The sequence below is a fragment of the Pelmatolapia mariae genome, linkage group LG20, assembly GCF_036321145.2.
Source record: "Pelmatolapia mariae isolate MD_Pm_ZW linkage group LG20, Pm_UMD_F_2, whole genome shotgun sequence".
NCBI classification, from domain to species: Eukaryota; Metazoa; Chordata; class Actinopteri; order Cichliformes; family Cichlidae; genus Pelmatolapia; species Pelmatolapia mariae.
Window position 1 is genome coordinate 36,557,453 of NC_086244.1, and position 23,658 is coordinate 36,581,110.

The window sequence follows — 23,658 nt, forward strand, 5'->3', positions numbered from 1 at the left end:
AAGCTTCATTTGAGCTGTCTGTGTTCGGTTCATGGTTATAGTTTATCTTTTATTCCTTGAGCTTCAGTTTGTCCTGCCCCCCTCATGTTTTTGTTAAGTGTCTGTCTGTGTTAGGTGCACTTAGTGCTCCTATTTTATTTTGGTATTCGTTTGTCTCTTGTGCCTCATTTACTTTTACTTCCCTTTTTTAATCTCTGATTACTTTCAGCTGTGTTACTATTTTGTTTCCACTTCTCCCTGATTTAAACCCTCAGTTTGTTGTTTGTTTCCAACTCATTCCTTGAGAGTCCTAATGCTGTAGTTGTCCTCTTGGTATTTTCAGTTTTCTTTGTTATCAATAGACTTTCTGGCCTAAATAAATGACTCACTTTTTGTTTATACTCCACCTCTCTCCATCTTTGCAATTGAGTCCCCAATAGGGATGGGTATCGTTTAGGTTTTATCCAATACCGGTACTTTTGAAACGGTGCCGGTGCTTAAACAGTGCTCGAACCGGTGCTCGAACCGGTGCTTAAAGAATGGAGAACACAAACTTTGTCCAAAAACCTCTCATGTTCAGCTGTTTTTTTTGTAAAAAGATAACAATGTTAGCCTTTTCTGCAGCTATAGGGCATATATGGTATCACTCTTGGCTGGAAGCAGTGCGTAAACAATGGAAAAAACACAAACTTTGTCCAAAAACCTCTCATGTTTAACTATTTTCCACTTTTTCTTTGGTCATTTTAGCCTTTTTGGCCAGGGTGAAGGGAGTATCTGCCATCAAACAAGAAGACAGCCGCATGTAACTACGACGGTGTTTGCTAGTTCACCTTACATGCATTAATTTAATAACGTGGTTAGCGTACTCAACGTGAATTACACACAAACAACATTAAGCTACTCACGCAGAGAAGAATGGCTGCTGCTGCCATCATCATCCGTCATCATTTCTGCTACACTGGCAGGGCTAGGGGCCAGGACTCTCCTCTTCGGGTTCTTGGGGGATGTTGCTAACTCCGGGTCCGATAACAGGCACCGCAGTAGATGTGCTCGGTGTGAGGTCTTGCAGCAAGCTATCAAATACAGTGCATTTCTCGGCTTTTAAAAAAACGCTATGCGTCGCCAGGTGTTTCATCAGATTCGAGGTGTAACCTCCTTTGCACAGTATCACCTTAAAGCACTTGTTGCAGGGTGCTGAGTTTGCATCTTTTGCTGTGAAGTACAGCCAGACTTTTGACCGCTTTGCCTTGGATATTTTTAATCTGTAGCTCTGCTCTAAAAGAACGTAGGTACCTGGGCCTGCCTACTATCCTTGGAAAGGTAAAATGGCTAGAATCCAAAGTGTATGACATCTCAGGAAAAAAAAGCACCGAAATAAACTACCGAAATGTGCGCTGCTTTTCGGTCTGATTACTACTGTTTATGTCAGAACCGGTGCCATAATGGCACCGGATACCGGTACCCATCCCTAGTCCCCACTACATCACACTGTGACTAGATGATGAACTCAAATGCTCAGTAACTTTCAGGAGCTTTTATTCTGGATTATTGGGCTTTGTGGATGGTCATCTGATTTGTTCACAGAGAAGAAGTCAGTTAGGATCCAGATTAACTGGGCAGTTTCCGCTAATCCAGATTATGTTAATTATACTCACGAAATTTTGTAAAGACTTTTTTGCGTCCATGACCTCGCAGAAGGTGGCCAACCCTTTGCTGCAGTGATGGCTTTCTGCCATCACTGCAGCACCCCAGCTACTCTCAGTTATTGCTGCAAAAGACTGCCTTCCCAGTTCCTACCCCACCACCTGAATCACTGTTGATGAGGTTTGGTTAGTTTAGCTTCATGCCAGCCAGCTCCCTTCCCTCTATTGCAGCAAGCCAACTCCACATTGCTCCTCCAACTAACCAGCTTCGGGTGCTTCAGGTGGAATTGGAATTAGCAGCCAGTGACCTCTGTCAGCTCACTCTATCTGGCATCTGCCTTGCTGGACTTGGCTCTGGGGCTCACGGACTCTGTGCTTCCCACCATTTCAGCTCCGATGCTGCCACTTCTTTGGCAGTCACATTAAGTGGATGAGGAGCCTCCAGCCTTTGTTCCCACTTTTCTCTCTTTTGCAGGTGAAAGTGGGGCTCTTGCGTTCCATCAGCTCTTTCAACACCAGCCTCCAGCCAAGCCACCAGAGGGTGTCCTTCAAGGCCAGCCCCCTGAACTGTTTTTTGGGATTTTTTTAAGCTTTCGTGCTCCCTGCTTTTTGTTTTTCTCACGTCAGTTGAGCTACTTATCCTCATGTTTTTTCACTTTTGTTTGTTACCGATGGGCTTTCAAGCCTGAATAAATGGCTCACTTTTTGTTTGTATTCTGCTTCTCAGTCTTTGCATTTACATGCTCACTACATCACACTCCAACATGACAAAGGAGGTATGTTTATCGTCAATATACAGATTAAAGATTTTTCTGCTTATTTACTCTCCATCGTACTATAAACAGGCATTATATAAAAAGGTTGTGGTGCCGCCAAAACACAAGCAGTTGCTAGCTTATTTATCTCAAGAGTTCAACAATTGCTGTAGTAAAAGCTACATCAAAGGTCTCCATCTGCATCCATGCATTTGAATGAAGCCTTTGTTGTGATGGCTAACACATTTTTCTAATTTAACTTTCTTGAAAAATTAACCAAATTGTGGATTATAAAACAGTTTCCAGCAGCTTCATTGAACTTTTAGGAGCATTTACACACTCCTTTGATCTAATGATGTCACTGAAATTATTGCTCAAGTCAAAGTGTTGGGAATGTTTGTGCAGCAGTTGTTTCTTGTCAGGTTCCTGCTGAGTTCAGGGAATCCTCATGTTTATTTTGGTTTTCATTAGCTTTTTTTTTCCTCCTTTCACTCTTTCCCCACATTTGCACCTGTTATTTGTCTCATTCACTTTTTTCTTTTTTTTCATCATTTGTTTCCTTTTTCCGGCTTCCTTTTATCTGTTAATAGGCACCTCCCTTACAGTTAAGTATTCATGCTTATTTCCTTTTTATTGCATTGCCATTTTATCATCCCATCTCTTGCTTTTACTTGTATATTTCTGTTGTCATTACGTTGCTATTTTCTCCTGCCTAATTCCCTTGCGGTCATGACTTTGGCTATATTTATGAGGTTTCCCACTCTCCCTGCTGAGCCTTATTATCAGGTTAAGCATTAACCTTCAGGCTTTACCTTGCTCGTCCTTAACTTTGTGACATCGTTGACGTGGCCACAGGCTACATTACTCTGCTCTGATTCCAGTATGCAAACCTCTTGTTAATAAGAGAGGAAGAGAAATAAAGGGAAGTTACCGATGTGATAGGAGTACTAAAGGAAATAGTCAGGATGCAAAGGAAGATGCTTGCCGTGGGAGTAAGGGAATATCAATAAATGTTATTGAAGTAGCTGCAGAGTTCTTGTAGAGGAAGGAAAGCATAGGAAGAGTTGAATTAATATTTTTGTCCCTGGGGTGTTTTCTTTTTCTTTTTGGAGTATTGACTGTAAGCTATTGTGTTTATCTGTTTGAAGGGAAAAGAACAAGCCTCTCTTATTGACAGTGCTCTTAGGTTAGGTTAGGTGTCATATTGTTTGCTTTCTATCAAAATGCATTTGTCTTGCTGATTTAAGTCAAGCAACAATGTCACAGTGCAGCTGTGTGGCAGGCAGGATGTAGACCCAAATGCAGGACTCGAACTCAAAGGGTTAACTGAGAGAGGCTACTTTATTGCAGTAGAAAGATTTCCACAAAAACATAAACTTGCAAAAAACAAAACCACACTAGAAACTAAGAACTAATAACAAAAACTCAGGGAAACCTGGAAACTCAAGAAGGCACACAGCATTGTAAGGGGACAACGCGACAGAGAACAAAGGAGAACACAGGGCTTATATACACAGGGGAGTAATCAGGGAATGGGAAACAGGAGGGAGACACAGCTGGGAGAAATTAGACTAACGAGACAGGGGAGAAGTAAAACTGAACACACTGACATCAGACTGGGACTATCAAAATAAAACAGAAAACACGAAACAAATCACAAAGACGCAGACTTGACACTGAGAGGCAGACTGAAAGAATATAACACATGGAACCCAGGGACGACAGAGACTAAAAGAAGAATTAACATCAAACTAAACTCATGACCAGAACCAAACTGAAACATCAATTTATAATACTCGTCAAAACAGGATAGCTAAAGAATCAGACATAAATCATAATACAGAAAAACACCAAAACATAAGAAACAGAAAATGCTGGGTCAAAATGACCCAAAACCGTGACAAACACTGCGGTATCCTTGGGATTTGCATCAAAGTTACAGTTTTATCTGTCTTTTCTCCCCACAGATATGAGATGCTAAATAGAAAGTATTTCTTTCTGAATTTATTGTTGTTTTGTTCTCATAAAACAGCCATGAACCCATGCTACATGAGTAATGTCTGACTCACACAGAGCAAGTTTATGAGGCATGTTTGGCTATTATTATTCCTTTATATTGCAGGGAAATCGGCACCCATTTTAATGAAACAAACAATTAGCCTTAATGAGTCCAGGCAAAACTTATCCAAAATTCAAAAACAAAATAACAAAAACAGAGATACATAGGCAAATAGGACTTTAATAATTATATTATTTATTATACTGGCAGTTCAAAAAGTCCATTGATTGAGGTTTCGTTTTTGTGTTCTTTAGGCAGATTGTGCTATGTGGTATTTTTCAGGGGTTTAGTTGAGTCAATGTTCAGTAAACTGATAGAATAATAATAGTATGGAAACCTGTCTGTTTTGTACGCCCTTATATGTATAAATTTTACTGATTACACTTTCAACATTCAGCTTTCAAAAATGCACTGTATAGTGTAACTTTGTATACAGAATCTATATTTTAATTAGACCAACACAGACAAAGTCCTCCAGTCAAAGCTCTTCATTGGCTGCCTTATCACTGGAGCGTCCTTTAACAATATAACTAATAATAAAAGAAGCAGCTAATTTCTGCTGTTCCCTTACTTGCTGAGAACCACTATAGTGGGCAGTTCTACATGTTTGATTTGGCATGATTTTACAGCAGGTGCCCTTCCTGATTTTCTGTGTCTCCTCCTGGGTTTGAACTGGGGATCTTTGACTTGTTATGCAAATAGGTAAACTACTACTGCTACTACTACTAGTGCTACTAAAAATAATACAAATAATAATCAACTTTTGATACATATAAAATAAGTGAAAAGAACAAGTAATGCAAGTTATACAAAGGCCACTGTGTATTGGTGGGTCTTTGAAAGCTTTTTGAAATGAGGAACTGATCATGCTGGTGTTAAATAAGTAATGTTTGTTCCACAGAATTGGGGCTAAAACAGAAAAAGCACGATCCTTTATTTTAAGCCTGTAACCTTTTAACTGTAATTGATTATGTAGTCTGAGTCATCTGGGAGGTGTAAGATGTTCGCACTTCCGAGATATAGAGTCACTACATAGTGATTTGAAGGTAATCAGTAAAGTCCTTTCCAGATGAAACCGATATAAACTAGGACTGGGTCCTGTGGAACCTAACATGCTTTGAGGGGAGTTTATGAAAAATGTAAAATTGTCTGCAGGTCTAATGTTTAGAAGCCCTCCTAAATCACTGTGTTTTATCTTTCTGGTAACAGTAATAAAAATGTAAGTGCTAAGTCATTTTCCACTAACTGTTGACACTGATAACATGAATAGACATTGCAAAGCAATGAAATGCCTCATTAGAAGTTACCATTCACTTTAGGCAAACACTGGAAAGCAGTACAGATGTCTATAAAACCCACAGCAATTTCAGATGAGCGGCAGTAGATTTGGCTTTACGTAATGGAACCCATATCTAGAAGTGAATGGGAATAAGAAGTTGAGCAAATGTGTGCCAAGTCTGATAATGACATTGTGAAAGAAGGCATAAGCTACTTTCCATTGTTCTGTGGTCTTTTGTTATGGATGTAATGCATTACGCGGATGTGTCATAATGCTTAAGTCAAAATGTAATGTACAGCATTTCCTTTGCACTTTGCTGTGTTTATCCTTAAAAGGTGCCGTGGTAGAAAACAGGCTTTGTTCTTATTTAATCATACTCCATGTGCTTTTAAAACACAAAAATAGTACACATCCAATGCAGAAGAACATTTTAATTTACTGTCTAATCTTTAAAAGCTTGTCGGGTTTTTTTGTTATTTCCCACACATCATTTTCTACTGTGCAAACATATCTATGTAGCAAACACTGGTGTATGTCCAGTGCTTGCTACCATTTTTGCCCTGCCATCAGATCTCTCCACTAGATCACAGTTTACGTCAGCAGTGATCTGGCCTTAAGTGCAGCCTTTATTAACGTGCTATTTGCTTTACTTGGCCCAGCTTTAAGGGAAGGCAGGGGCATTATTAATATGGTACAGCCATTTTGTCTGTAACAGAAACAATGGGTAATTTAAATAGCATAATGTCTATGTTGATATCCACTCAGCTGCTTGACAAAGACCCTTTTGTAAAGTGTAGTTTGTACAGTTTTATGTATATGTTGTTTTAGCTTTGTAAGCTAGCAATCAGCTGTGTTTAAAAGTATAAGAGATGCTTTAGTCAGTCCTAAAATTCTGAATAGAATCGCATGTTATTTCTTTTGATGTAGTATTTTGACAAGACCCACTACTTAATCAATTTCGGAAATAATCCAGAAGTAGGGACCGCCATGTATGCTGACATTATTGAAAACAGCAGAACTATCTTACAGTTGAAACAGATTTGTTGCTTGCGTCGTTATCTGTTTGTATGTGGCTCTGTTTTCCACACTGTAGCTGTACTCTGACTCTGCATGACAGCTCAATCAGCTGCTGTTTGCCATTATTCACATGTTCCAGGTCAGCAGATGATAAGAATATATTGATCACTAATAACGAAGCCTTAGCTCATCATGTGTGCAAGTGTCTTGTCAGTTGAAAGAGTAAGCTACATATTGTGCAAAGAGCCTCTGTTTTATCCCAGATCTCTTTTGGGCATTTTGCATTTTACCCAGACATGAGTGTAAGTAACCCCGTATGCCCTCTAAACAAAAGTGGATAAGATTTGTGCAAAATAAATGGTCTCCTTGCCAGTGTGTACATCACAGCTACATTTCTCACTAAGCCAGCAAAATCAAGCTTCCACATCCAGTGCTGGACACACCACGTGACACCCTGTGGCTCCAAAAAAGACAGCTGTAAACTATGAGGACAATTTCCTGACTAACATATCTGAAGAACTATAAGTTGTGTGGAAAACATTTGCAAAATTTGGCCCTGAGGGTGCTACCGCAAGAAAGCTCATGCAGTGAGTAATGGAAAGAAATCATCTTCATTGTTTCCTTCTCTTTATCCACACTCGACTGCCTCATTATTTTCTGTTATATTTTCAGCAGTGGGCCTTCGCTGTGTTCTCAAATACTACTTTTTCTTTCCTCTTTTACTCCTTCAGTTTCCATCTGTCTCTCCCTTTTTCACTTTCTCCTTTCATTACTTAATTCCCTGCTTTCATTTTTTTTCATGACTTCATTCCTTTCTTTACAAGCTCCTCTCTGTCTCACCCTCTCTTTCTCTCGCTCCTCCCTCTTCGTCTCCCTGTCAGTCTGCCAACAGCCCAACAGCCCAGCCTGTTCGTTTTCGTCCTCCGCCTAGAAAACAAGGTCTAAAGTTCAAAGCTGCTGTTGTGGATTGGTGGCAGGAGAGGGAACACAGAAAGAGGCCAGACCTGGGTCAAAACAGATTTGAATATTGTCTTAAGTAGATGGAATTTGAATTTAACCAGATACCACATTTTAATTACAGCACACGTAATCACTTTGAATTGGGTGAATAAAACAGGAATCGTTTACTCTGGTCTTGACCAGCGTCTCAACACATTTTTATTTAAATGCGATAGTGAAAGAATAAAATGTTTTTGTCTTAAGTCTTGTGACTTAAATGCATTCAGAATAAGGGAAATACCCTCTGCAAAAGCAACAACAATATGAAATGTTAATACAAGGCAGAATGGATCCATGATGTCATTGTTGTTTATGACTCATCATGACCAGCAGCAGAAACCGAGACTCATTAGACTGGGCAACATTTTTCAATTTCTTTTGTCCAGTTTTGATGAACGTGTGTGAATTGTAACCTCAGTTTCCTGTTATGACAGCAGTGGCTCCTGTAGCCCAGTTGCTTCAACGTGAGATGTTCTGGTGCATAGCTTGGTTGTACTGAGTGATTATTTGAGTAACTGTTGCTTTTCTATCAGCTCGGATCAGTCTCCCCATTCTCCACTGACCCCTGACATCAATAAGGCATTTTTTACACGTAGAACGGCTGCTGGATATTCACTTTTTTCTAGTTCATTCTCTGTAAACACTAGTGATGGTTGGAAAATTGCAGCAGATCAGCAGTTTCTAAATTACTCAGACCAAAACAGTGTGGCACCAACAAACACGCGATGTTCAAAGCCACTTTCTGAGGAATTATATTTTGATTGGTTGGTCATTTTTCATGTTTCCACATCCTGCCTATGCTTAGTGTATACCAGCATATTTTCTGCGTGACTAATCTATTCATTTGTACGGCTGGGTTGTTCTGGGTTGTTCCAATGTTAGAATGTGAGTGTGTTTGCCACAAGGATGTGTGTACTCTATTGTTCGTGGGCCTCCACCTGAGTAAACTAAGTGCTCACCTGTATTTTCCCAGCACATCTTCTTTCAGCCCCCATCTTTGTGGTACCTGTAATAAAAAAAAATAATAAAACAAACTGACCTACTAACTTGTGCACACGCTCAGCATGTACCATGCTGGCAAGTAGGCACATATAAAGGGGATAAGAACATGCTCTGGTTTTGCAACGTGTTCACTGAGTACTTTTAAGTTTGAGTTTGCTCTGACAGCAGGAAGATCAAGACTTTGTTGTTGCGTCAATTAAAATTTCTAAGGGCCTCCATTAGTACTAGGCTGCACAATTAATTGAATTTTAGTCCTAATCTCAATTTTAATTTCCCACAATTAAATTGAGTCTGAGTACCTGACCACAGGGTTGTATGTGCCAATTACAGCTGTCCAAGTTTCTTGGACACAGTCTTGATGAGTAACTCTGCATTAAAAGACAGATATACAAAAAATCCAAATGTCTACAACAGTAGAAAGTGAAGAGCTTGTCTCTGGAAAAGAACCATCATTTATTGTTATCATCCAAAGAGTTTTGAAGAGTTGTGTCTCAACTGTAAAGCAACACAACTTATTCAACTGACTGAAAACACACCACAAACTGCTGGATAATTTATGCCTGAAGGCCAAGAAAAGCAATGCAATGGTTAATAACGCAAATCATTCAAAATCAACTCAGTCGTCTCTAAGAAAGAGGAGTCTGCATAGCAGTCCAGCTCACAAAGACGGAGAGAAATCACCAACACAGCCATATTCCATTTGGACAAATATTTTGTCTCCATTCTTCTGGAAAATGGTCAGCATGCTGGACAAAAGCAATTATTTTTTCCAAAGTAGCAGTACCTGTACTGTGTGCAAGAGCATGCAGGGGAAGTGGAGAGGGATCTCACAGCTGGGGAGTACTTTGCTACGAGTTTCATTTGCAAGCTGGTACAATTACTGATGTGTCTGCAAAGTTGTTTTAATTAGCTGGAATGTAATGCAATTAAAAAGTGAAAGCGAGTAAATGACTGTTTAGTTTTGTTTAAGATTTTGGTGCAATTTAAAAAATTATTTATAGTTTTCTCCTAAGATATGTACAAAATTTAGCTTAACCCTCTCCAGGCAGGCGTTGCCGATTTGCAACAGTTAAAAACTAACAACCTGATTACCCCACATACATATTTTATGAGGTTTTTTTTTTTTTTGATAATTTTCCCCAAATATCAGATTTGTCCTGTAACTAAAACTTAATTTGAGCCTGAGAGAGTTAATAAGGGAGACAAATTTTATTTTGATGCAAAGATTTGTACATTAGTCACACTGTAGTCCAATAATTGTGACAGCAGTGTCACAATTGGGTGCAACAATAACATTTTGTCACTAAAATCAATGAATAAACATGACCAGTAATTGTGGTTTCAATACTGATCATAATAAGCATGATAGTCATTTTGGCCGTAATCATGCAGCCCCAGTTAGTATCTTTCAAACTGACCTGGACACACTGAAGGACGAGAACTTCCTTTGCTTTCATTGCGTTCAATGTTCAGGCATCTGTTTGTGTAAAATCATAATGTTTGACATCTTGTGACGCCGATTTTTTACCTTACTTTAATCAAGCCCATTGTAGTTTATTAATGCTGACATCCATGCCTTGGATGATAATTTACTCATGTTATTGTTATGTGTCTGTGCATGTTATTTCTACATGTTAAATTATTTTCTTGTTATTTTAGTTGTCAGTGGAATATTTTGCTTGTTGAGCAAAAAAATTGAATTCAGTTCACATGTTTATTTTAAATCCTTACAGCCTCCATTCCTCAAAAGTCAGAGGTATTGTGTTTTAGTGTGATCAGACCATTTATTCTTGTCAGTTTGAAGCCATCTAGAGTAGCCTTGAACAGAATTAGTTTTCTCAATTTGTCTGAAACTTTCAGTTTTCTGTTATCAAACAATGTTTGGGCATAACTCAAGAATTGATTGACTAGTTTCTACATTCTAAAGTGTCTACATTCATTAAACGTACCTGCTGCTTTGAGTTTGTTTGTTTGTTTATTTCCCCCATAATATTGGCCCTTTAGGCCCCAGTCACATAGACCCAGAGACCGGTCGGCAATAGACACTCATTTTTCCATAGAGACCGGTGGTTGCCAGGCAGTTGCCAGGCAGTTGCCGATCGTTCTCTAAGCCTGTGTGATGAGTCCTTTGGCACTTCATCCTCCACTGTGCTTGATTTCTGAGATCACTGAAATTCTGATTCTGCTTATCAGATAGCACCATCATACCTCTACCTATGGTTGTCTTTCTATCCACTATTTACCTAGTGTTTGCATTGAAGGTCAGCCTGCTTCTGTCACAAACAGTCTTTCTTCTTGTTCCTTTTGAAGGAGAATGTTTTGACAGCACTGCAATTTATTTCATAATGTGTCTAAAACATAGATCATATGTCAAGATTGTCTTTGATATAAGATCATAAAATCACCCACCTCCCTCTGTATGTTTTGATGTCCAGGATTCATGGAGCCAAATGGGAATCAAATGTCTTTGGACTGAAATTTTTAAAGAGAAAACCCACCTTGTCAAACAGAATTTGACTTGTAGTTTCTCACTTTCCAGCTCAGTAAACAAAACCAGGCCCTGAGGTGACACAGCCAGAAGTCTCTGTGTATCACCAGAGTGAGGAAACATTAGAAGTAGTCATTTATTTTTCGAGTTGTGGGATTTTTGAGTATGTGTACGAGTTAAAGCTCCGGCTCAGCTGCTGCTCTGTTGTGATGTAGTGGACTAGAGTTTATGGCAGTTAGCTTCTAGTGAGGCCCACAGTGAGGCAGCTGGTAGTAAAAGTAGGCCATGTTCCCTGTAGTGCCGCGTATAGAGGAGTTCACACTATATCATATAAAGAACAAGAGAAAACTTTTTTCTGCTCAGCTTTGAAATGAAACTATTTGGAGGGAAAAGGTTAGGCCCCTCTTAAGCCTTGCAAGATTTTGTTAACCAGAAGAAAATGCTGATGGAAAGTATTTTGTTGAACTATTTAACCCAACGTTGTTATTAAGAATGCCCCACCTTAGACAGCAGAGAGGAAGAGGAACCTCAGTGAGCATGCAACAAATACAGGACAGTCAAACCCATATGTTGATATACTGCTTCGTAATTTTAAAATGGGATTACAAAGTGCAGTGCATAGTTGTGATTCGGAGTAAAATATTGTCAAATAGATTCTGGTTAATTTTGATAGCAAATTTTGACAATATTTTACTCTAGTTTTAGTCGACTGAATATCATAAGATTATAGTAGAGCAAATCTAAGGCTCAGTTAATTAAAATATAAAGTGTAAAGGTTTGTCATGTTTTTAACCATTGAAAGTTGCTTGCTGTCAATTGAAATTAACACTGGTTTAGACTTTATTGTTACCGTGGTTCATTAACATGTTGTGTCCACATTGAGTCTGGTAGGAGTTACACTGGTGTTGGACTGTGCATCTCTAATTTTATGCATCTTTTCAGGAGCTTCAAGTATTCTGAAGTTCAGGAGTTAGTGTTTGTGTGGTAAAAGTTATTTTTCAACCAGTCACTCAAAGAGTGTAATACTGTAATACTTTATTGATCCCTTTATTGTTCTTTTTTCTTGATGTTTACACCAGATAGTCAAAGGTCAGCAGCAGCAGTGTAGGTGGTAGGAATTAAGTTTATCTGCTGTGCTGCACTTGCTCGTTGGGCGAAGTGAACTCGGGTGCTCAGTTAGGGCCAGCTTTAAGCTTCAGTATCTGTAAAACACTACAGCAGCATGTGGTGTGTTATGATTCTGATCAAACAAGTCAAACATTTTTATTGACTTTAAGATTTTATAAGAAAGCCAGTCTGCCTTACTGTTCCACCTAAGTCTTTGTTAATCTGTGCATGTATTTCAGTCACTGTTACTAGAAGAACTCCCCTTTGGAGCTTAGATGGCATGTCTGGGCAAAATCTTGAAACTTTCCATGGTGTACCCCACCTTTCACCTTATGACGGATGAAATGCACTCCAGCATCACTAAAGCCCCATGTTTAATAAGCACTGGAGAAAATGGATAGATGGATGAACAGCTAACAACAAACAACAAAATCTCCTAAGATAGTATTATGGGATATTTTTAGTGCCTTTAAAACACTAAGCTAACTTATTGTTTCATAGCACATTAGGGCAAAGGCTACCAGATCTTCATGAATCATTATCAGGCTTCAGCTCAGTGTTGTAGTGACAAAATGTTCAATCATGGTGATGATGTTTGATTGCGGGGGGGCAGTTAAGTCAGCGCACGTCCATGTTACATTGAACTGAGAGCCACACACACAATACAAGCTGACAATCCATGCTCCTCTGAAGTGTATTAAACAGTATATACAATACACACTGATTCTCATTATTATTCAGGATGTGGCACATTTCTATTTCTTCCTCCACAACCGTGTGGTCTTGCTGTTTTAGCAGCATGTAGGATATAAAGGTCTTTCTAAGTAAAAAGTGTGATTTATGATAGAAGGGAAGCCTGAAGACATATGCGGTACGGTAGTTTGGCCAGCCTCCAAGGGGCACAGAAGGGGGCTGGAGTAAAAGAAAAGCAGATAAAAATTCACAAGAAAACTGCATGCAGCCTTGAAGGAGGGTATAACCGTACCCACCCTGTGGCGAACTGTTGTGGGCGGGCTTTATTCCAGTAGAGTGTTTTCCTACGCAAGAGGTTGTATTTATTGGTCTTCAATTTTATCATCACCCATAGCTCTTTTAGTTGTTTTTTTTTCTTTCATCCATTTCACAGGTAAAAGATTTCTTTTCTTCTCATGTGTTAACATCATAGGCTGTAAAAACAATTTTTAGAAACATATATAATTAAGCGTAAGTGCATTGAGGTGCATGATTAATAAAGTAATCAAAAATGTGGTTTTACAACTGGAAGCGAACACCCTCATGTAATCACCACAGGTGTACTGCAGCGCTGACCTTTACTGCCTGCGTCTTTAATAGATGTTGTTTTTAAAAGCTGTGTGGCACTGCCGCTTTTGAAAAAGCTTCAGTGTATTTTATATTATGAGCACACAAACACATAAAGTAGTGATTCAGTAAAGAATTTCAAATGTCCTTTTGGTGAGTGTTTGTTCTGTACGGTGCACTGCGATGGGCTTTTAAAGCCTGCTTCGTGGAACTAGTTTTTACATACGATGAGGGGATTGCTGAATTTTTAACAAGACTAGATGGCTCTCAGCTGCACTGCCCACTGCTTCACGGAGGAAAATTGCATCAGCATCAGCATAAACAGCTACTGTAATCCAGCCTGTTTATCCCCCCTCACTACATATTTCATCTGTTGACATTAGATGTCATTTGTATGGCCCTCAGAGGCATTGTGGACATGTGTGTTTACAGCTGATGCTGGAGTGTTAATTACAAAAAAGAAGAGGAAAAAAAGAAGCCACGAAAAATGTAAATTGGCTTATATTCCTATATATTTATATACTTGAGAAGTCCTTAAAAGAACAGTGAGATTCTAGAACTGGTGTCCTGTTTGAGTCTTTCTGTTTTATTTAAGTCATTAAATTCAAGATGATGTGATGCATAAATAAGATCAGACCTTTTTTGGTTTATTTTCATGCCTCAGTCTACGTATGTACACACCCGGGACATGAAATTTTAATGAATCTTCTGGATAACATTTAGTAAAATGATTGTTTGGTACACTCTTGATTTACCATTGAATTCTGTTACTGAGTATTTACAGTGAGATGGGAGTCACACGGCTCTAATAGTGTGGTGAGCAGGGGTGGGCTTTCATTTCAAAAACAGCATAGATTCACTTATACATGGAAATAGCCTATGGAAAAACTAGCTCACCCTTGACCTCCTTTCGTCTTTATGCACGGTATCTCTAGGTTCTGTCAAAAAAGAACTTAGAGACATAGTCATATTGACACTAAGACTGTGGCTGATAACTGTTATTATCCACAGCACATCTGTCAGTTGTTTTGTTTAATAAGTCAGCCTCTACAGTTAGAAATGTCTCACATCATTTTTCCTACTGCTAAACGTGAGTGTTGTTTTATCTGATTGCTAACTTCAGTTGATTAACTAGACTGATTAGGGACCCTCAGATATTATTCATTCTACGTCTTGATAGTTTAAATATAAATAGTAAGAAACTTAAAGTAACTGAGGTATAAAAATAATATAGGGTGACTGAGTCAGATATTCACATTCATATATTTCTTTACAAAAATTAAAGACAACATGGCAAAATTGTATTCATAGTTAGTTCTTTATATGTGAATGAATCAGCTTACATACAGAGATAATGGGACCTTAGTCGTGTAAAAACTTTAATAAATCAGTCCTCCAGTGTCCAGACATTATGAATCCAAGAGGAATCCATTATTCACAGCTGAACTGTTTTGTCCAGAAATATTGCCTGTGTTAACTCCCTTAATCCAGTTCAGTTTGTTTTATGGGTGTAAATGTTATACCAGCTTATACCTAGTAAGCGTGCAAAACCCTGAAAATTGCTAAAATGAATCCAAACAAAGCACAAAGACTTCTGGCAGACCGCAGTAGCACTATTCCATCAATTATGCTGATCTTAGTTATCACACATTTCAAGTATGATTCCAGATTTGTGGAAAAAGTGATTTGCAGATCTAACTGCTGTTTTAAAGGGAAGATAATGATGATGAGATTAAGGTGGTTTCAGTAACAGGATGAGAGAAGAGTAGAGATTGAATTGCCTGCCAGGTAAAAAGAAAAAGAAAAAAGGAGAGGGACAAGAGAAAAAAAAAGAAGAAAAAAGGGCTGTCATCTCTATCAGTTAATCATGCTCGCTGTGAATAAATAAAATGGGAGTTATTAAGCAGTGTTACAAATGATAAACGAGAGAAAACACAAAAGGGAAAAAAGTGTTTAAAGGAGAAGTACCGTTTGAGTTGTTAATTACATACCTGCGGCTGAATCGCATTGTTGTTAATCAGCACTATTAATGAAAGTGCGGGTTGTTATGGTGTTTTTGCAGATCTGTTGAGAGGTTTGACACACTGTCTCCCTGCTTTACCTTCTCTAATTATTTCATTATTCACCTGCTGCTACATCAGTAAACAAAGCTGTTTTTGTGACAGGATGACTAATGGTGGAGATCTTGTGTCTGTGTGTGTGTTTGTGTGTATGTGTGTGTGTGCAGATCTGTCCTATCCAACCACCCCAACACACACACACACACATGCACACGCACTGTTAGAGGAAATCACTGGTATGTAAACACCGATACTAAGAGCCAGGTTTAGATGGTGAACACGTGTTAAAGTAATATTCCTCCAGTATTAAGTATGTGTGTATGTTTGCCGGTGTGTGACCTGCACTCCCACTGCAGTGTATTCTGGGTAAGTGGAGTGATGCCTTCACAGCCAGAAGCTCCCAGCTCACGTGTCTGTGGGTTTATGTTTTCCTGGGAACTGGTGTTACAGCTTCCCACTAGCCTGGATGTAATGAGACCTAATGGACTCTGATTATATTTATCTTTATCTTTCACTTGTGCTCTCACCTATGCCGTCTCACCCCTTCCCCTCCTTCCTTATCGCTCTCTTCCATCGCTGTTTAGCTCCAGCTCCTCCTAACTCTTTGTCCTCGTTTGACTCAATCAGAGCCCTACTTCTATGAACGTCAGCTCCCCCCGGCTATATTCTGCAGCCACGTGACTCCTGCTGCGCCTTAGTTTAGTGCATGCAGCCCCCTCCTCTCTTTGTCCTCATTTTGTTGTCTTCCCCTAACTTGACCTCCCCCTCTGTAGTGCTGTTTATCAGCAGGCTCCAACACACTACTCATTTATATGTCACATTGAAATCTCCATCTTTGTTTTTTTCCTTGTATTTTCTACAGTTTTGTTTCACTTTTTTCAAGAACTTTATTCTTAAAAATCAAATTAATTTCAACATGTTTCAAATTTTACTCTTGGAAGTCAACACCACTATCTATACGATTATTACAAAGGCAACACAAGAAGACAGAATCATAAAAAGTTTAAAGAGAAATTAAATTTGAGTCTAAAGGCGCAATAAACATGTCATAGAATGAACATGAAAGACGGTAAAAAGTTTATGTTCTGTTTTAATGCTTTTTAAGACTTGCATAAGTAGCGGGGTGTTTGTCATATGTGCACTGCGAAAACAGTGAATAAATAAAAATGACATCTTCTTAACACAAAGAGAACAAGAAATATTAACCATTAAGCCAAATGAGTTGACTTGATGAAAATACAATACTTTAATCAATGCACGGATGAATGGGGAATTAAATTAAATGAAAAACATCAAGTGATTTATTAAGTTAGTGTGCCACAAAAACAGCTTTAGTGATTCTTGTCATTGATTCTTCAAATCTCTGGAAACCCATACGGTGATAGGTGGAGCACCATTCCTCCAAACATTTTTCCTTTAAATGGTGTTTTCGTGATGATTGTGGGCGATCGTGCTAGTTTACACGCTGGTTCATAAGGGGGGAGATTTGGTGTCTATCATTTTAAAATCCTCAACCCCACAAAATCTATAAATAGGGGCACTGTCGTCCAGAAAGTCTTGGTCTTAGTCAGACTTTAGACAAAGTTGCATTTGGAGAAAAAAAAGACTGTTGCTGGTATTATTTTGGTCACAGTTGCCAGTAACTTTTTGTTACACTACTCCTGCATATCTCTCAGAGGAAAGCCAGATGGTGTATGTGCTGGAATAATTTCGATGGCAGAGAATGTTTCTTCTTGGCAGTATTAAATGCATCAGTCTTTTCACGGCCTCTTCAAATGTACGCTGTTCTGTCATTAATTCTTTTTGCCATTAACACAGTAATTTGGAAATTCTTGAGACGTGTGTGTGTGTGTGTGTGTGTGTGTGTGTGTGTGTGTGTGTGTGTGTGTGTGTGTGTGTGTGTGTGTGTGTGTGTGTGTGCGCGTGTGTGGTTGTGGCTGTGGCTGTCCTTGCAGACTCATTCAGCCAATAGCTGCACAATGCAGAGTGTGGCTGTCAATGCCTTTTGCTAAATATGCTAATATCCCAACACCTGTTTGTATAAGAGAGAAAAATACACACTTCACCTCTCTGTCGAGCACACAGTCAAAGACTCCCACACAAGACACAGGCAAAGAGATTTTTAAGCTTTGTTTGAGGTTGGCTTTTTATGCTTAGAGTATTTATGCTGACTTTAATGTCTTTTTGAGTTTTTGTGACCAAGACAGCGTGGAGCCACAGTGGTAACCTCTACTGTCTTTTCCCTTTTCTCCTTAGTGATGGAGCCCATGACGGTGACGACGTCAGTGGTCGGGCCGGAGGAGTTCGATCGCAATGCCCCCCGGATCTGTGGCGTCTGTGGGGACAAGGCCACTGGCTTCCACTTCAATGCCATGACCTGTGAGGGCTGCAAAGGGTTCTTCAGGTGAGTTTCATACTTCAGTTGATGTTTTTGCATGTTGTCTGTTTTGCGTTTTGGTGTATGTTTCTGCTGAGTGTAGGGTGTTTCTGGGTCCAGGCAATGTGAATACATCCTGCTGGGTATTTCAGTCTCTGGTTTTGGGGTTTGTTTGCCCCCTTGATAATGTTGTTTGCACATTTCTGCCAAGAGGACCATTAATCAAGTTAAAAATAGTGAAACTTAGAAATAAGAAGTTGGAGATAAGAAATAAAAGCTGTTATGTTTTTACTTTCAAACAGCAAAGAGACCTTCTGTTATATACTTTTGGGTCTTGCTAGTTTAAAATGAATGAAGTTGTATATTCAATAGCTTATGGGAAAAGAAAATGATCACATCATGATCATGATTTACATCATAACTGTAGATATTACTGCCTGCATGTTAATGAGGAGTGCATTGTTGTTGACGCTGAGGTACACTTTGTCTGCATGACCACAATTGCAGTGCTTTCAGAAGATTATAAATTATTCAGTGTTCACCACAGTCCTGTTATTTTTCATTTTCTTCCTCTCTTTTCATCTCTCTTCTACTTTTTCTCACCCATTACTCAAACAGTGATATTTAAATGTATGTATACTATTCAGCCACAGCATGAAAATCACTGGCAGCTGAAGTAAATGACCGTCTTGTTACAATGGAATATTCTGCTGGGAAACATTGCCTCTTGGTATTTATGTGGATGTTACTTTGTTGCGCACCACCCACTTAAACACTGTTGCTAACCAACACCCATTGTTACAGAAGCAGTGGCTTCCCCACAAGGTGCCACACCAAACCACAAAAACTGCTCGGAAACAACTCAATTAATCTGTATTGTGTTTCTTATCTTTGTCTTCAAATCAGATCTTAGTCTCATCACAGAAGTTTCACAATGTAACCCACACGACTTAAAAGACCAAATGTCCCAGTTTCAGACATGTTGTGAAACTAAAAGGATTTTTTTTATTCATGCCCCAGCAAATGATGTTTTTGGCACCACAGAGTATACCTGTACAGTATAAAATGGATTTAATCTTTAGGCTTTAGGCCTTCTCTTTTTAAATTTTAAATTTTGGATGTCTACATTTCAGTAGTATGTACAGTTCATCTGTAGCTGGGTTATCACCAGAAATGGCTGTTTTTAGTAGTATATCGCTTATGTTATAAATAATAAATGATCCCAAATGAGTAACTGATTCTTTGTGGCTCTTCATAGGCGCAGCATGAAACGTAAAGCTTCTTTCACCTGTCCGTTTAACGGGAGCTGCACCATCACTAAGGACAACCGGCGTCACTGCCAGGCCTGTCGTCTTAAACGCTGCATTGACATCGGCATGATGAAAGAGTGTAAGTTGATATTTATGACCTCTAATAGTCTAACAGTACTTATGTTGTTGGTGCCATTGCTTGACATGTAAATACATGACCAAAGTATCTTGTATGTAAGTGATCCTTTTTTTAATGATTAGTTGTAAGTTACTGGGCTGGGTATCAAATGAAGAGTGAAACCTGCTGGTTTATGTATTCAACTGTGGGGAAGTTTTATCTGCTCTAGAGATGGACACTACAACCAATAAAACCAATAGGAAACATGTTCTTCACTTTTAGTAAGATACACTGAAATTATATTATTATTATAAATTATATTATTATAAATTATATGCACTATAGATGGAAAAATTATGACAGCTTCAAGATCAAGATTATGATTAAAAATCATACTATTATTCGATGTTTGTGCTGGACTTTGATATATGCCTTTGCAGAGTGATACTGAGGCTGATATTAAAGCGAGAATTAACAGCTTTGCTCCTGCTTGACTTACCTTTGATGTAATATTCATGTTAGTATCTGAGATACTGAGCAGCTGGTCTGATGCTGCTTCCGTGTCACTGCTTAAATTAGAAACCAAGGCCACCGCTGCACAAAAGACAATTGATCTGTAATAATTATTTTATTTCTGTATCTGGGATGGAAAATCAGCCAATAGCATAAATGGTTTTGGTGTAAATTGATCAGATTTATAGGAAGTAGATATCATAAGGTTTGCACCATATGGCAAACTCAGTCGTGGGTCAGATTGTTGCTGAACTTAATAATGTTGTTAATTCTCCTTATAGCCTTCCAGATTAGGGGTTCTGTAGTTAGTGAAGTTTAGTTGGTAGTATTAAAGCATTGTAATCAGTTACTGAAGTAATATTCTCTTATATTTTCAGTTTGATAGTGTTCTGCATTTAACTGTATTGGTTATGCATGCAGCAGCAGGCCTGGGTGTAACACAAGAAGAAGGTGCTGTCAAGGGAAAATGAGCCATCACCTCACCTTTTGTTAACACAAAATAGCATTTGATGCGCAATGGCTATCATAGTTATTTTGCATGTTTACAAATGATCATATTATACAGTGCTTACATCAGCGGTCCTGCATCCAACTTATTTAAATGTAAAATAGGGACTTTAATGTTACAAGCCAGTGTGCATTTCAGTCACATTAAAACTAACTATATAGTAATAGAAAGTACCACCAGCATCACTGCATGAGCATAATTGTAACAAGTTGTAGATGACAAGAGGTAAATAAGAGAGCAAGTGGGAAGGAAGGAAGGAAGGAAGGAAGCCAGGAGGGGTTAAAGTACTTTGCAGCAATTGCTCGCTTTCTTCAAAGAGACGGAATTGTAGAGCTTTCATTTCATTCACAAAAAGACTGTGTGTGTGTGTGTGTGTGTGTGTGTGTGTGTGTGTGTGTGTGTGTGTGTGTGTGTGTGTGTGTGTGTGTAAGAGAGATGATGCACAATTCAGACTGATGATTGCCACCGTGTTCACCATAAATAGCCGTACTACACTGCAGTGTCTGTTTGTGTCAAATGAAAGAAGAGCGAAGAGAGAGCGAGAAGTGAGAGAGCGACAGGGACTCTTATGTGGATAAAATGGTCTCTTTGTCAGAGCTTATACACAGGTTTGTGGGGAAAACGAAGCCCACTGTATTCACTACTGGGAATTACAGCTGCTCTGCTTGTCTCTATTGTGCCTGCGAAGCAATTTTTCCAAATAAATATCTGTTGTATGCTATGTTAAAGCCTCAGATCTTTGGTAATGATAAATCTGTTATAGAAGATACGTATTAATACCAACTGCAATTGTGTCACTGACACTGAAAAGAAATGTAGCAGGACTGTATGCTAGCAAGCTTGACACTAAAGCCCAGTTCACACGACTGAATCAAATCAGAGTATTAGCATTCTGTGAATAGAGTAACTGTTAAAAATATTAATATATTATCAATAGATAACATGTACAAGACTGCAAAAATGCATGCAGTCTTGTACAGGATAAATTCCTGTCTTCCTTCTCTCACCCCAACTGGTCACTGCAGCCTTCAGCCCCTCCCTGAGCCTGGTTTTGCTGGAGGTTTCTTCCTGTTAAAAGGGAGTCTTTCCTTCCCACTGTCACTAAAGTGCTTGCTCATAGGGGGTCATATGGTTGTTGGGTTTTCTCTGTATGTATTATTGTAGGGTCTACCTTGCAATATAAAGCACCTTGAGGCAACTGTTGTTGTGATTTGGCGCTGTATAAATAAAATTGAATTGAATAAAAATTATGTAGTGTATGCACCAATTACCTTGGAGCTTCAGCAACATACATACATAGAACAAGAATGTACTATGAAAACAATCACTTTGCTATCTAGAAGATAAGATCAAAGTGTATATGGACTGCTGTGTGTACCTCCAGTTATAAAAGAGTACAGTTATCTTTACTGATGTGTCTTTGTTGTGATAACATACCCGCAGATTACTGAAAATTCAAATTGATCCCAACACAGAGCCAGATACAGCATTCTGTCTACTCAAACATTTATTTATTTTTTATTTATTTAAAGTGACATGTCGAGTTGATAAAGGAGAACAAACAAGTGCTCGTAGTTGTTTTAAAACCATTGTTTTTAGGGTAATTTTGCTTGTATGACAAAGAAGATAACTCTGATAACTCGTTCTGCGCATATATCTCCATGCGGTTCTTATGCGCCAATCCCAGCTGTTTGTGATTTATTTCATCAGGCGGCCTTGCTGCGGTTGCGTTAAAACTTCTGACTCAAAAGTATTTTCATAATAAAATAATATGTCTTTGTCAGCTTTTATTTCCATGGAAATAAAATAATATAAGGATTAGGTTTCAGGATTTTTTTTCTTTTGTTTTTCAGGATAACATGTAATAAATGAAAGTCTTTTCATTCACACAGTTCATTTAGCATCAGTTTTGGTGTGTATGTGTTTCTGTCTCTGTATTCTATCCTCTTTATACTGACGGCTTTGTCTAAGCTTCACCGCCATTCAGATTAGAGCTCCGTGTGTGTGTTTGCCCTCTGGTAGCTGTGCCAGCTGAGTTCGTAGTAAACACCCCTATGCTGTCCTTATTTGACAGAGGTTAGGTGGATGCCAGGACACCCCTCCCCTCATGCCTGTGTGTGTGTGTGTGTGTGCGTGTGCATGTGTGTGTGTGTGTGTGTGTGTGTGTGTCATAATACTTGCAGTGTTTGTGTATGTTTGTGTGCTTATCCTTGGGCGGGTGCTTATTTGTAACAGGATTAGAAGTTAAGGAGAATTTCTGAAACATTCGACCATTTAGGTGGCTGGATTCTCGCCTGCTGTTGCCAAGCCCATCAGTTCCCTAATTTAAATTCTTCACCCTTTCTCTGATGTTTTTGTATTCTGTCCCTTTGACAACCTTTACTCTTGTTCGATGTAACCAGAATTGCCAGATGCTCACTTTGTGGACCAAACATGTTAAACAGAGGGAAATGGTGTGGATCCAAAACTAAAAGCTTGATCTCCCAGCTTCATCGGCATAGAATTATAGAATGAATCTAATGGGCTATTTCCTCTCTAAATATGACTGAGTTTTCAGTTTTGTCTTTATGCTCGCAAGTTGGATATGCAAATAAATAATTTGTTTTCCGTTGAAACTCTTTGGTATATTTGGTTGTGCTGTAACTTAACCAACAGCTTTATTGCAAAAGTAAAACAAATCCTGATGTTTTCTTTGATAAGAGGCCCAGGTGCATGAGCAGTTAGGTTAGTGCCCACATCAGTTACATTTTTTTTTTTTTTTAAATTTGCTGCGTAGACACAACAGTGTTTATACCGCACGGCTTCCTGCCACCATGTATTTGGCATCACAGTCAGCATGTTCCGATGCTCTGATATCTATCTGACCTGAATTTCCCTTCATCCATCACATCCAGGGCGTAAGTGCTGCAACAGTATTGGTTACCAGAACCACCTTGACATATATCTCACCAAATTGGAGTATTAGAAGTCTCAATTGTGTTTAAGTGGTTGGTTGGCTGGTTAATGAATAAGCCTGCTGGGAACCTCTGGGCCTCCACCACAGGGGCACTCTGCTGCTCGCTCATTGCCAGGGAACAGGACCGGTGTTGACCAAAACTTGTTGGATTTTAATTAATTGCCCCCATCACAGTTTGCCTTTCTTTCTTTCGGCCTTTCTCTCTTTGCTCTCCTCTGCCACTCTGGGCACTTCACCACATCCAATCAC

General features: G+C 38.9%; 1 protein-coding gene across 1 annotated transcript in view; it reads left to right on the forward strand.

Moving 5' to 3' along the window:
- Nucleotides 1–23,658, forward strand: part of LOC134618992 (vitamin D3 receptor A) — a 71,826-nt gene that overhangs the window by 29,667 nt on the left and 18,501 nt on the right. The window contains exons 3-4 of the mRNA XM_063464660.1: nt 17,944–18,091; nt 19,323–19,453. Coding sequence (XP_063320730.1) covers nt 17,946–18,091; nt 19,323–19,453 — 277 coding nt within the window. The 5' untranslated portion in view covers nt 17,944–17,945. The remainder of the gene's footprint in view (nt 1–17,943; nt 18,092–19,322; nt 19,454–23,658) is intronic.